The sequence below is a fragment of the Echeneis naucrates genome, chromosome 15 (assembly GCF_900963305.1).
Source record: "Echeneis naucrates chromosome 15, fEcheNa1.1, whole genome shotgun sequence".
Lineage (NCBI taxonomy): Eukaryota > Metazoa > Chordata > Actinopteri > Carangiformes > Echeneidae > Echeneis > Echeneis naucrates.
The window spans coordinates 7,859,102-7,874,908 of NC_042525.1; the positions used below are offsets into that span (position 1 = coordinate 7,859,102).

Below are 15,807 nucleotides of genomic sequence, written 5' to 3' on the forward strand. Positions count from 1 at the left end.
GTTGCAATGTTTAATTTATTTTACCTGTGAATTTTCTCCCTCTTCCTATATTATTTTTGTCGGTGGTTGTTTGTCCCTGCTCATACTTGAATACATCTTATTGTCCATTTTTAAACTATTACCGGATGATTTTCTCAGAGATACATACTGTTTACTCTCTAAACATGTACCTCAACAGTGTCATATCTTGCAATAAGCTTCTGTTAAATATAACGGGAGTCATGTCTCATTTTCTAAATATATTTCTAAATCTAACCTAATCACTTACAGTTTTAGTAGATTTTGTAATGACTATCTTTTCTTGTACTGTATATGAATAGGATGGTGAGGTGGGCTGGTGTGGGAGCTTTAAAGTATTTAAATCGGCTGCCTCAAATTATTTGTGAAACATTTGCAAAAAGCAAAATCACTTAACAGCACTGTTTTCTTTAAAAAAAAAAAAAAAGATAATAAAATTTAAAAAATAATTACTTGGTACATTGTCTGCCATAGATTATATATAATAGCTCTCTTCAGATTCTTGCATTCTCCGGTTTGCTTATTAAAATGCATTCAGGATTAACATACCGGTTGAATGAATGAAATAAAGTGAGATTTAAAAAAAAAAAAAAAGCACAATTTTGAATGATGAGCCTTTAGATAAAGGTCATCAAGCAAAATAATGCAAGGTTTTTATCATTCTCTCAGTTTGTGTTCACTTTCCATATTTACCACAGTTTAAGCAGTAAATACGGAAATAGTGATAATATTAGATTAATTAAAATCAGACTTAAATCACTGACGTCAGGGATTCACTGCAGGGAGGACGTTTGGTGCTGACCAAGGTCCTGAAATGTTTCTGTAAGCGGGAAGTGATGGGACTCAAAATCTGCAAAACCTACTGAAAGTTTCCTTGTTAAACAGTTCGTGAGTGGCGGAGATGAGAGTGTAATTTCATTTAATCATTTAAGCAATCATCAGAGGCTGGAGAGGAAAGGCGCTGACAGGAAGCAGACACACACCTTGGGCCTGCACTCTTGTCAGAGTTGTCTAGACCAAATATTGGTATAAAGTTATCAACCGTTATTTGATTTCAATTTTCTCCACGCACCTCGCCGAGGTCATAATAACAACTTTATTTTCAGTGGTGCATAAATTAATTACGCGCATTTAATAACTAAAATATCATTATATTCCCCCTTTAATAACATAAACGCTGCACGCCAGGGAAACCCTTAATAGCGCGGGGCCCTGTAACTGGCCATTATCCGCCTGTAATGATATTACAGAACCAATTACGCGCCATTAGAAGGGATTTTCTGCACTTTATGTGGTTTAGTCCAATCCCGCACTCCTCTTCTAAATTTCAGCTGCTTCTCGAAGCCTCATTTTGCCTCCACCTCAGAGACGCATGGCGTCTGCGCTCTGCCGTCCCTGATGCGCTTTAAAACTAATTGAAAGGGTCCCGCAGCAGATCATTTATCTGAGGAAGCGTAATAAATCGCAGGACCCCTTGCTGTGAACAAAATCAAAAATTTGGCCTTGTGAGTGTTCTACATGCGCAACCCCTTGTAAAGTGGACCCCCTAACACACCCTGACGAGCAATTAACCCACCCGACAGTCAATCTAAAACCCAAAAGCAGTCATCCTCCTTTTTTTAATATATGAAAGAACCAAATAAAAAGTGCAGCGGGTATGTGTGCATGTTTATGGTTAGGGAATATGCTTGACTCTGGAATAACAATCACTTGTGATGAATTTTTTTGGCACCAGAGCAGAGCTGCCGTTTGCCACCCTGGGTATATCTCCCCTCTCCCCCTCTGTTATTCTATCTTTTTCTGACACACACACACACACACACACACACGTACACGCACACAAGGAGTTGAGGGTGAGAAAGACAAAGCCGTGATAATCCGATTAGGACCAATTAGGCGTGAGATTCTGCGACACTATAGTGGCTGAAAGCCTTAACACTCTTTAGACAGTTATACAGTTATAGAGACATCTGGACACTCCCAGAGAGAGAGATGTGAGTGGTGTGAGTCCGTGTGTGTGTGTGTGTGTGTGTGTGTGTGTAGGAGAGAGAAAGAGAGAGTGGGGGGGGGGAGAGCGAGAGATCTGGACACTCCCAGACAGAGTCAGGGAGTCAGTGGAAGAGCAGCAGCCACTTCTCTGCAGACCGGGAACTCACTCGCATCATCAGCATCCTCCCCGCAGGTAGGACGCTGCATCTCCAACTTTGTCTGCGCCGAAGTGCCGCCTCTCCTTCGGATCATTTCATGTGTCCAGCAGTTTTTTGTTGCTCTTTTTTTCGCTTGTAAATCTCACGGCAGCTGCCGTCGCCGCCCGGAAGCTCCGGGTTGAAACTTTTTCTCTGTTCCAGGTTCAGTTTTTGCGGCTCCGAGACGCGCCAGGATGTTCTACTTCCACTGTCCGCCTCAGCTGGACGGAGAGTGCTGCCGCTCCAACACCTGTAAGTTCTCCGCTCCTTGTTTCCAGCCACATTTGCACAGCTGTCAGCTCTTTTTTTCTCGCGTCTCTCTGAAAGCCGGAGTGTGTAAACTTTGGTGATGCTCGGCTCTGTAATTGTCGTCGTAGAGCGGAGAGCAGGCCTCCGTGCGCACCTTCTTCCTTCCTCCTTTCAAATTTCCTCTAATTATCTGCCATGAATTTCGGAGGTGTCTCCAGCCTGTGAAAGAAAAACACATTTAATGGAGTGACAAATTAAAAGATTTTAATATCCAAACAGTAATGGCCCTATCAGTGCTGGAATAAAATACATTTCGGATGCTTGAAGCGTATCTATTGTGTCGTTTTGTGGATGTAAAGGGTTAATTCTGCTCTCGCCTCTGCCATGTCAATCTGCTGCCTGTTTCGGTGAAGCACTGGTGGTTTGGCCCCGGGGCAGGGGAGGGGAGGGGAGGGGAGGGGGGGGGCGTTTTGTCCCGGGCACAGATGTTGAGTGTCATGGCTCTTAGTCCGTCATGGTTCCCCTCAGACACCCACAACATCAGCGTTTCATGCAACTAATGGAAATACTAAATGTGCCAAAAAAAAAAAAAAAAACTCTCCGTTTGGCCTATAGGCTGCACATTCTTTTTTCCTTGGACGTGCAATCCAAGTTTTTCCTTTGTAAAAAAAAAAAAAAAAAAAAAAAAAAAAAAACATATGTTCCAAATTAATTTAATACAAACACAAAATCGTAAAGCTCGTTTTTACAAAGACTAAATTCTCTCCATGAAACTTTTCTTTCCCAGTGAATTCCAGCGGGTTTGCCAGCCACGCCGCGGCTGATTTTGATGATGGATTTCTCCGCAGAAAACAGCGCAGGAACAGAACGACGTTCACTTTGCAACAGGTACATTTTTTTTTTCTTTTTTCGTGCCCAAAAAATGCGGAGAAAAAGAAATGTTTAACCTCACTCAAAGCGAAACCACCGCGAGGAACTGGATTAAAAGTAGGAAATGAATAAAACAAAACCAAGTTTTCAAAATGATATTTTTTTTTATCTAACAGAAACAGGTAATGATAATCACACTAGCTCAAAATAATAGTCACAACGAGGTCATTGTAATAGTTTTGATGGGGTTGAAAAGCTTGAAAGAAAATGTGTGATTACTTCAGAGATTAAATTAAAAACAGGAGGTTGGGAAAATATAAGAAATGAGGCCTAATATTTGTGTTTTTTCCAGATCAAGTTGTAAACTGTGTGTGTACAGGCTGATTGTGTTAGGCCAAGACTGAGCCTGGATCAGGCTGCTCTTCTCTTTTTTTCCTGCTAAATCTGTTACGTTTAATTTCTGGGTTTGTTTGTTTTTGTTGCTTTTTTTTTATTATTATTATTTGTTTGTTTTTTCGTTTGTTGTTTTAATGGCATTGACCTAATGTTGAATGCAACAAGGAAAGGAAGAGGGGGGAAAGAAATCTAATCAAAAATAAATCAAAACTTTTGCACCTGTGCTTTGGTGTTTTGCAGTTGGAGGCTTTGGAGGCTGTCTTCGCCCAGACTCACTACCCGGACGTGTTCACCCGGGAAGAGCTGGCCATGAAGATCAACCTGACCGAGGCCAGGGTGCAGGTAGGCTGCAGCTCCGTGCGCGCTGTCCTGGGCACGTCTGACCAGGCGGGAGAGGGTAAATTAAGGCACTCTGTCATTCCGGCGATGCACTTTAATAACATCAACATAATGGTGAATATTAGATTAGCTTGATTAATCGGTCATTCATAATTAACCAGCGATAATGGTCCTCACTAATTTGTCCGCGTCTCAAAGGTAGGAATACATCATCTCTGCAAGATCGCTTTTCCCGGAACGCAAACAGAAAACGATATGTGCTTTAAAAAGAGGGATCAGCCTGCTGCCTCCAAAAACTCTCCCTCTGTCACACACACACACACACACACACACACACTTGAAAAACACTAACACACACTAGGTTAGAAAGCCTTAAATTTGGTCATTTATATTCCGCTCCTGCCCTGCACATATGCGCGGTTATAAACTTGGCCAGATGTAATTAAGTTATGTGTCCTGTATGTAATTTCCTGCATTCCAGATTTGCTTTTGGGTTTTGTTGTGCGCGCAGATCTAATTGTGTGAAATATAATAGTTTGCCTTTTGTTCCCCAGGGTCATCTTACTATCGCTTAAACCCAATGGCGGGGTTGATAATGGAATCCAGCGCTGTAAATTAGGGATTGTAAACAAATTATTCCCCTCCTAATCCGATTACCACATTCCTATTATTAAATCTGAACATGAATCCACCGCAGTATGCAGGGATATTAAACTTACATTATTATTAGAAAATAAATTTCCTTTCTGTTGTAGTGTTGTTGCCCCCCTTTTTGTAAAGTGTCAATGGGCCTCCCCTGCATTAAGAGCATGCCGCAAATTGAGATTAATGGAGCAATTATAGCCCATTCAGAGACGGGTGTGTGTGGGGGGGCGCGACTTCTAGCTGGAAGGTGCAGGGGTGAGATAAGTCCATTGGTTGTATTGTTGTCCTGCCACCAAAATGTTGTCCTTTTCTTTATGCCGAATGAATGCATGTGTTTTGTTTGGCTGTTGACATCATTTATACCTCCCATACAATGGGAGGGATGCAGAGCACATGCACACGACTCTAACCTCCATTCACACATCATGATTAATGCCTGCTAGAACCAAGTCCTAATCGAATCTGATGTTGTCAAACAATCACTAAATAGGGAAATAAACGACTTCATCATAGCTGCCTCTCTCTCGGGCAGCACAACTGTCAGTGGGAAGTCATTAAAATATGATAATGAAAAATTGCTCAATTAAATGTTGTTATAGGCAGTGACCTTCATTCAATTAAGATACCAGAACTTGGCGAGCCTATATCTTCTTAGCTGTGCCTGGTGAAGTTTTAGAGATAAGTCAGGGACTGTGGGAAAATTAGAGCGCTGGTGTAACACATTCAAACGCCTCTTGATTTGTGAAACAAAGCAAACAGAGCATTTGCTTAAACTTAGCTAGGCCTGTTAACAACTCAGAAAAAAATACAGTCAACGCGTTCTACGTTTGCACACGTGTCTGTAACATGTCAAATGCTACGGTCAAAGAATAAAACAAATGGAAGCAAATGTGTCAGGACATGCTGCAACATTTGAATTTCAATTAGTAAAATAACTAATTGAGATCAAGTGATTTGCTTTTTTGTCTTCTTTACTTTTCCCTTTCTTCTCCTATCTTTAATTGCAGGTTTGGTTTCAGAATCGCAGAGCAAAGTGGAGGAAGACCGAGCGAGGGAGCACAGACCCTGAAGGAGGGAAAGAGCAGATGAGCGAGGGCACTCCTCCATCTCGCAGCATCAACTCTCAGTCCCCAGTGGACCAGAGCAGAAAGCAGAAAGAACCACTGGAGATGCAACAGAGGTGGGGGGGGGGGGGGGGGGGCAGGGAGATGATTGTTGTGGCTATTATTGTTGTGAAACAGTATCCTATCGATGGGAGACAGAAAGGTTGCTGCTCCAGATTCATGGTGGATTTGAATGTAATTTATTTTATAAATAAGAAGCAACATCCTTTCTGTGAATAAACTCTAGAGCAAATCTGTACATTTATCCGAGATGATTATGAAACAGCCACAGCGAAACCAGATCTGCAGTACACAGGAATTTCAAAATGTTTTAAGACTGTTGTAGAGTCGGATGTAGGTGTGTCAACAGAACATCAGGTCGTCTTATGATATTCGGCAGATAATCAGATTGTTTGTTCTCACCAGTATCAACAGGACAGTTGGTCCTGGTGGTCCCTTCTTCCCTTCTTGTATACCAGGGACGCTCCTCAACTCTGCCACCTACGCCCAGGCCCTCTCACAGGTCGCCACACTGAAAGGTAAATATAATTCTCAACAACGGTTTAATGAATTCGGTTACAATGGTGATGTGATAATGCCAAAGCTGGCGTTGAGTAGACCCCACGCTAATTCCACCTATCTTTGTTTTTCAGGTAATGGTTTGTGCTCATGTTGTGTTTCTGACCCCATGGGCTTGTCCTTCCTGCCACCCTACGGTTGTCAGGGCAACCGCACAGCTAGCGTGGCCGCCCTTCGCATGAAGGCCCGTGAGCATTCGGAGGCCGTGCTGCAGTCTGCCAACCTGCTCAGTGCAGCAAATGGGCCCAGCGGCGGCGTGGGAGTCCTGTCTGGAGTCGGCGTCAGCGCTGCCGGGGTGGCGAGGCCCACAATGGGTCCTGCCCTCGAGGTGCCCAGCACTGTGGGAAGAGGGGGGGACAGCTCCAGTCCCAGCCCCGGCAATAAAGTCACAGTGTTGGGCAGTCCTGACAAACACCCTCAGTGCTCCAAGGAACCACTGGAGAAAAAGTGAGACGCTGGACCTGAACTTGGATTCTCTAAATCTGTGTGATCGTGCCTGTTATTACTACTCTACTCTACTCTGGTCTGGTCCCCTGAGCAACTAAGCACAACTACTGACTGACTCCAGAAACAGCAGGGGAAAGACTTTGCTGGTAGCACAGTGTATGGATGCAAACAATAAATATTTATTTGGCAGTAAATTATTATTGTTTGTGAGAAATAATGAATATCGGGGGCTTTGTCATCCCCATTAAAGCACAAGTGTTGTTTTGGATCTATATCTGTCGTCATGCACTCTCGGACTCTATTTGATGGATTAACATAGATACAAAATGAGTGCGACAAAGACCTATTTGATAATGTGAATTTGAGTTCCTCTTGTTTTCAGAAGGAGGACAGATGCTTACATTGTGAATGTTGATGCATGTAAACTGTACGTGTAGAGCAGTGAAGATTTTACAGGAGTTTGGCAATATAATGGTTTGCCAGCAGGTCAGCGATGGGCTCAAACAATCGTCTCACATTCTTTTGTTTTTAAAGTGAAAGTGCACTTTAATATTAATCAGCCATTTCAGTGTAAATGTGTACATGTGCCAGAATACAATATGTTCATATCCGAGTGCAAGCTGAAAAAGACTAGGTGTCCCTTTCACTCTGTTAGCACATCTGTAGCGCCAGCAGACAGGAGACACACCAGTCCTGTTTTGACATGTTCTTTAAAACAATTAAAGATGTAGTCGCTCATGTTCCTCTCCTGTTGCCTCTCGCTCCAGCCATCTGTTCTGATACATTATTTATCAGCTTCCCTTAAAGCCGGGAGAGGAGAGCAATCGTGACTCTTATTATTTATTTACTTTTAGCAACGCCTGCCCTCTCTCCCCCTCTCTTCCCTTTCTCTGAGCAGTTTTTAATAAACCCCATTTAACATGATATATGCTATTTATTAATGTTGAATTTACATTTTAGAAAATATCCTCTCTTATCACCTCAGGGTTCTTTACGCAGTTTATCACAGGCAATATATTTGTTGATTCATTATTCCTAAATATCTCTCCGCACTAGAATGACTCTTGAATAAAGGATCAGCTGATCAGACACAACCAGTAGTTGGGCTGATTCAATTTGCGTCCTTGAGGATTTTCGGGAAATTACTTTTGATAGTCAATAACACAATTAAGTAAACTACACACACATTACAATGAATAATTGATAAGAAATTATGTATTACCATGAAGTACTGGTTCAATAATTGATGAGGCGACACCCTGGTGACACAAAAGAGTGAGATAATGTCAGAAGTCGTGCCAGGTTGTACACTCACATCCTCTTTTATTATGTGTGCATGCTGTAAATACCCCTAATAATAGAATAAAGTGACCCTTTCACTGACTTCGAGTCAACCACTTGTGATATTAACACTTAAGAATTTAGCAGGACAATTTGTTGGAGCACTATATTTCCCTAAAAAAATAAATAAAAAAATAAAAAAAAGAAAGCACACGCACTAAAATGAAAATTATTGGCAAGAATGTCCATGTTTAGAAAAAAAAAAAAAAAAATCAGAACCTATTGTGGTCCATTATTTTAAGAAATTTGGTGTAATATTCTAGGCCTGTTACATTGCAGGTACTTTATCTATTCATGTCCCAAATAAATGTACAAAAAAACAACATGTTCTAATATAATGTTTTTGCTTCATGTGCATGAGAGAGCTCCAGCGCAAATATGTTAAGCCCTGTGACATGGCAGCTAATGATAACACAATATCCTTGTACAAATCAGCTCCTATTCCTGAAATGTACCAATCAGGGCAGCAGAATCCAGCCAACTCATACAAAAGACGTGAAAAACACATTCAATCTCTCCAAAATTGAATACAGCAGTTGTGGAATTTAATCATTAGCCAAAACAAAGGATGCTGAAGTTATAATGACTCCGATCATCATTAAGTTCTGCATGGTACCCATAATTCACTGCTTTAATATTTCATAAACAAGTCAAGTTGGTGTTGACATTCAGCTGTGCATGGGCATCATTGATAATTTTCTGTCACTTAAAAAAAAGTCCTGAGGCGGTTTTGTGGAGCATTGTTATATCAAATTAGCTGGAGAGCGGCCAGAAAAGCAGACAAACATGGTGAATATGGGGGACAGCAGTTGAACTCTGTTCTTACAGTGCAGTTAATGGGCTTCTTTTGTTGCAGTAATGAAATATTTTTGCAGGGATGTGGGGAAATATGTCCTGAAACAGGGAGACATGGCGCACATGCCCCCATCCACAGACACACACAGACAATATAAAGGACACAGATAAAGACAGAATGATAAAGAAAGACACACATACACATCATTCTTTTGCCTGACATCGAGTGCAACACCTACATTTTACAATTCAAGTATATTCAGGCCCTGTCCACTGAAGGACCAAAACACCACGTGAGAGTATCATCTCTGCTTTTAATTCCTGCAAGAGACCTGATCAATAACCCAATCAATTATAATCAATTAAATTCATGTCTGCATGGAGATAATACAAACAAAGCATATCTTAATGCAGCGAGTAATGTGCCTGTCTGCTGTCTGCCACATAACCACAACTCTGCTCATCCTTACTCAGCAAAGGGAAGAGCATCCTCAGCGATCTTGATCAATGCCTATAGGCCTCAGCAGCTGCAACACACAGAAATTAAGCAAAGTTGTAAACAAAAATAAATAAATAAATAAAATATATATATACATACACACATTTATATTGAAATGCACATGCTGAATATGTATCTCTGTATGTATGTTTGTGTGTGTGCATATACACACATACACCATAATTATATGTTATATGTGTGTATTTGCGTGTGTGCTATGTGGTGTTTTAGCTGAGTACAAACCAATTGGGTGGGTGTTGTTGGTCTGTCCACTAGAGGGACTTAGTGAGCAGGAAACGTGTCCGGACTTCACACAACAGGCTTTATCTGAAACCTCAGTGGGGCAATTGAGCTCTTTGGATGAACACACGCTGTTATTTTTGCTGAGGGAAGTCTTTGTAAATTTAGTTTTATTAATCAAAACCATTTTTAACAAATGCTGAGAATTGAAGGCCCAAAAGTAAACAGCAAAAACAGGGAGACAGGGCCTTACATAAGCAGCCATGCAAAATCCGGACTATGATGTTTGAGATCTGTGAAGCTTACTATCTCTTTACAGAAATCCAGAGTCCAGTGTGGAGAGAAAACTGCTGGATGAGAAGGGCCAGTGAGGGCAGAGATGGTGGTACTTTAGCATGGAGGAAGGAGATGAGTTAAAAAGGGATTACCTCAGCCTTTCCCAAAGTTTGGTGAGCTGTATGTAAAGCCATCTTAGTGTTTGTGCGTGCATGCATGTGTATTTGGAGGAGCGTTTCTCCATTAAGGACCATGTGTGTGTGTCCATCATTTCGCCTGCACTTGCCAAGGAAACTATCTGCTACAGCAATCTCCTATTATAGCAGCAGGCTGCAGTGGGGGGAGGGAGGGGGGTGAAAGGGGGAGGTGCTGCTCCTCCCCTTCCTCTGCCTTATGGCCTTTTCTGCTGGGGTTGAGTGCAGCTGCAGCCAGAAGGATGAGGCCATGTTCTGAGTGAGTGTAAAATTGATGTTGAAAGGAGCCTCTCAGCAAAATGCGAAGTGTCAGTGGGAAGAAAATGAAATGAAATCCACTGAAATATTTCACCCTTGAATTCAATACAAGTCTGTAGCGATGATATCAGGTGTGTAGCGGTTAAGGGCCAGTTGTTGACACCCCGTATAGTGCTTGTTAATTCTACTCAGCAAAGAGGCTGGCACTCCAGTGTGAGGCAATAGAGTACATCACCCAGCGGGGGGGGGCAACCAAAATACAGCCCCCCCCACCAAGACAATAATAACATCTTCTGGTAATTAGACTTTTCTCATGGTTTAGACCTCACAACCTTTTCAGGTACCTCGAACTTTTTCCCAGTTTGCTGACAGTTAGCTCTGGCTGCTAATGGCCAACAGTTAGCTGTCCAGATTTATAAATAGTTGAGAGGCTGTTTGTTTCATCCATCTGACACTCGACACCAAAGGATCTCACAGACCCCACATGCTAGTTGAGGCCCTCATTCTGTTTGCTATCGTGGACACTCTCTCTGGGACAAGTCCTCTATTTCTGTCTGGGCTCCAGCCCCCGAGTCCCGCAGCCTTGTTCTGGCCAGATGCTCAAAGACCTGACTGTGGACTATAAAGAGGTTTTTGCTTTGGATTGTTGTTAAATAGGAAGAGCCAGAGTAGACAGTGAGGGCTTGTGTGGGGTGACGGTTGAGGATTAGATCTACAAGGCCTTCTTAGGAAGACTCGCAGTATGGATTATAAAACTTAAAGGTAAGATTAAAACTCACTCTACCACTGACTCATCAGGGAAACAAGGGATGTAATCATCCTTCCATACATGCCTACATGCATGCTTGAATCGTTTAATTTTCAGAGATGCAACTAAATCTGTGTAAATTAAAGGAAACTTGACTATATGGCAAAATTCATATGCATTAGACAAAATAAAGCTATTGACATATCGTGTTATACTCCACTGACTGGATTTGATTTTATTGAACTGAAAGTTGCTGACATTCATAAATATTATGTTCTGACCTGAGAAGTGACATATATGCTGTTCAACCACAGATCCTCTGAAAACGAAGCCTCTTGGGTGTCAAGTTTTAGGGTTGGAGGCCGGTCAGTGCACAAAAATAAACCTGTCACACGCAAGAATGAACAGAAATCACCCCGACAGCTTAACATGAGATCATTGTTGCAAAAAGTGCTTAAATCTGGGTCAGTTTTGACACTTTTGAATTCCTCTTTGGATGGCGCAATACAGTGACGTGAAAAGTTTCGTATTTTGAATGTTTTTTTGATTGCTCACCACAATATGAAAGGAGATGCTTAGGCTGAGTGGAACTGTAACAGATGAGTCCTTGGCTGCTAAAAGTCATCACAACAGTTTTAAGCTCATCTCTGTACCAGTCACATTTGACACTGGTTGGGTTGGTCTGGCACTACAGACTACGGTGTGGCCGCACTGTAGATGCGTATGAGATGGGTGGCCCCCAGGTCAGAAGATATTAATGAACTACTGGATATTCTGAGAAAGGTGACAGGGCTGCCTGGCAGCTGCAGTTAATTTAGTCAGAACACACCCATGACGTTACCTCGTCATCTCTTATTGTACCAAGATCAAATTTAAAAAGCACAGTATAACATGTGGACCGAGTGATGAATTGGAGTTGCATTATGTCACTTTTAAATTTCAAATCCAGCATATTACAAGTACAGTTTTGAAGGCCATCCTTAAGCGATGACTAACAGCCTGCTCACTGGTGGTGAGAGAGAGTAACAAGGATTGGAAAAGTTATGTCAACATGTGTCACAGTACTCGCTCGTGGCCTTACCTGCTGAATCTTAAAGCTTCGGTGCTCAAGTCTCACAGGTCAAAAATGTGATTTTATTTATGAAAAGGCCTTGCTAATTAATTGCCACTAACTGCATAGTGAGTAATCCTCCAGTTGTTTGATGCTTTATAGAATCTATATTGTGTAAAGTAGTACAATTTACATAAAATTGTTTAATAACTTTTAAAAAACTTTTATAACATTTTTAGATAATAGTGTAAACTATAAAGGTACATTTTAATTTTAACTCTGAAATCTTCATGTAGTAGCACTTCTATGGGAAGATGTTTTATTCAGCTTACTGACTGCCATTATCAACACATCATCTAGGAGACTTACTTCGTTAGTTCAGCCCATGATTATTGTTAACCCATTGTCATCTAATACCTAGCTTTTAATGCCAAAGGTGCCTGTGTGCGTCTGTGTGCGTCTGTGTGCGTCTGTGTTTGATCATCTAAATTTGTACGGGTGGGTACTGCTTCCTCAAAATAACTCACGTGAGCCTGTCTCGGCTGTGCCTAGCAACAGTGTAGTTTTATTCACAGCATGTCTCTGAAGGTCACAGTGATTGAGTGGATGGATTTACAGGGCTGTTTTCAGAAGCACATACAGAACATTGCTACGTAAAGCAAAGGAAATTTAAACGGATCATGAGCTGCGGATTTAGGTTGGACTTCATTATTACGGATCATGCAAATGCTATTTCACAACTCCTCTCCTTTCCCTTGTAGGAGAACACCAAATTCCAGGATAGACAGAGGCCATCTCAAAGGCACAATGCCTTAGGAGCAACTGTCTGCACAAAATCCTGACCAGGGCCCTCAGCCTCTGGGCCCTGCAGCTCCAGCATCAGGCAGTGAATTATTTTGAGGTCCGTGTTTGCGTGAATGACTGAGAAACTGAGGACAGAGCTCTTTGTCAGTGAGCTTGCATCATGACCTCAGTTGAGAAACGCCGCTCCAGCCGAAAGAGTGGAGGGCATCGAAAGCACAGTGATGGAGGATACAGCGATACTTCCAGCGGTGGGTCATTTCTGGATGAGACTGACCGAGAGGTCAGCAACCTCACAGATCGAGCATTCAGGAGTCTCTGCATTGGAGATGAGGCTGTTTATAATGACTCAGACCTCTGTGCGTCTTCGCCTTACAGCCAGAGAGACAAAATGCTGGCCTTCAGCCAGAGCAGCCAGGACAGAGACCAGGACAACGCAGAGCGGGAGAAGCTTAAGATAGCTGCACATGAGAGCTTCACTCTCAGGGTGCAGCAGTATGGACAGGACTGGATCCATGGAGGAATGTATGGAGCTGAGATCCACAGAGACCCTCAGTGGGAGGTTTATGGGGAAAGGACACAGGGGAAGGATTCTGCCACATTCCAGCAGTCCTTTGCGGATACCTCTCAACAGGAGAAATCTTTGATGGAGGAACGGCAGTCCTTCCTCAGCAATGGAGGCACAGATCTGAGTTTGCAGCAACGCAGAGGTCACTCCAGGGTTTCGTCCCTCATCAGAGCTTTTAACTCTGAGGGACAAAGGGATGAAATGGGAATGGATGTTCAACTCAGAGAGCGGAATAATGAGACAAGCTGGGACAAATCGGCTCTGATGAGCATCCAAAGGGAACTATCTGAATTCTCATCATCCTACCAGCAAAACTTTAACAGTCATCATTTCCCCTCAGCCGGCCCCTTTTCATCCCAGGACAGCAGCTTCTACTCCTCTGAAGTAGCAGCAGTGGCTCATATGAACTCTGCATCTTCTTTCATGAGTTCTTCCCACAGTAAACACAGCATGTCCACCCAGGTGAACAGTAACTCTAACTTCTTTATACACAGTGAGTTTAGTCCCTTCAAGGTATGGAGGGACCATAACAGGTTTCCTTTTCAGCAAGGAGAAGTCTCAGGATTTATGCACCGCTCAGAGTTTCCTAAATGGTACGAGACACCGATGTACAAGGAGCTTTCACTGGAGGCCCAACCACAAGGCCCTTACAGGATAGATGGGAGGGATTTTAGGCACCCAAGGCATAATTTGCCGACAGCAGGTCCTGCCACTCCATCACGTTCCACATCAACATCTACCATGCAGCAGAAAGCTTTGGCTGTGGGGAAACGCTGTGAGTCTGAATTGGGAGTTCATTACCCCCACAGGAAGCGGGCACAGAGCCTGGGAACTAACAGGCTCCCTTCCCAGCGTCCATCAACTGCATCCCCTACAATCGAGATGTCTCGACGTGTCCGGGACACTATCAGCTCCGTGAAAGCCCTTCATCAAAAAATACAAATGATGTCCGAGCAGAATGTGGCAACAGAAACGGCAGCAAATCAGCAAAAAGTATTTCATGGCAACGATAATTTAATTCCTTTTGGCAAAAATGCAGTATCAGCGGCGCCAAATGTCAGAAGTAACGCAAGCACAACTCCCTTCAACATCAGTCAGCTGCTCACACCATCAGTCAGCACACATCACACAACAGAGGCGTCAGAAGTTGGACAGTACGCGGTTTCACCTCAACCCGTGGAACATCCTCCAGTGCGAGCGGAGAGCAGGGGAGCCACTCCTGACATCAGGATGTCCAGCTACAAATCCAGAGCCTCAAGCCTGCTCTTCAATCTGAAAGATAACAGGAAGAGAGTGAAAAACACCTACAGCCCAACCAAATTTAAAGGCTTGGAAAATCCGGAGAAAAACAAAGCACCTTCCATCCAGGAGCTGAAAGAGACTACAGCAGATGTTTCTCATTTTCCAGACACAGTAGAGGGATGCAGCAGGACAAATGTTGCTCCACATCAATATGCACTAAATACTCAACCTGCAACAGCACATGTAGGCCAATATTCAGGATACACTCTCAGTGATTACCAGACAGCTCAGATGCAAGGTGAGATGGCTCATCACTCCAGGTTCACTGGTTTCATACCTGAGAATTACACAACCAATCAGCTGGCTAATGGACAAGAAGACTTACTGTCATTTACTCCCTACAAGCAAGGTTTAACAGTCACTGCTGAAACCCTGGGAGGGGATATGTATGGCCGTAACCCATATTATGCTTCTGCAGAAACACTGAGGCTGGAAGCTGACAACAATCGAACCAGAGAATATTTAATAAGTAAGGCAAATGCTGAGCAACATTTTAATGAAACAGTGGGAAGGGAATTCACAAAGGAGGTTAGATATCAGCAGCTCAAAGACAACAAACACGATTACAGTAATGTGTCCTCACAGGATAGGTGGAGACAGACAAGCAGTCAGGGCACAGAAAAGCTCAGCTTGAAAGCAGAAAACTCTCCATGGAAACAAGAGATAACTGCTTTAATCGAAGAAGACGAACACGCACCGGCTTACCAAAGAGCAGCTGCGATGAAGGAAGAACTAAGCATACCCAGAGACAAATACAGAGGAGAAAAGCAGCAAAGTGTAAATAAAGACCATGAAAAAATTGAGCTGAGGCAGAGTTTTAGTGCTGGAACATCTTCTCATCAAAATACTGGGTTGGTCAATCCTGACATTTCAAACCAGATGCCACAGTACGCTCTGCCCAG

The 15,807-nt window shown here is 42.8% G+C and overlaps 1 protein-coding gene across 1 annotated transcript; it reads left to right on the forward strand.

Moving 5' to 3' along the window:
* The first annotated feature begins 2,144 nt into the window (after positions 1 to 2,144).
* On the forward strand, positions 2,145 to 8,128 carry drgx (dorsal root ganglia homeobox). Its single transcript, XM_029520376.1, has 7 exons — positions 2,145 to 2,200; positions 2,367 to 2,456; positions 3,241 to 3,341; positions 3,960 to 4,061; positions 5,711 to 5,883; positions 6,233 to 6,345; positions 6,460 to 8,128. Exons 2-7 carry the CDS (start codon positions 2,399 to 2,401, stop codon positions 6,834 to 6,836), a joined length of 924 nt encoding a protein of 307 aa, XP_029376236.1. The 5' UTR covers positions 2,145 to 2,200; positions 2,367 to 2,398; the 3' UTR covers positions 6,837 to 8,128.
* Positions 8,129 to 15,807: the final 7,679 nt, after the last annotated feature.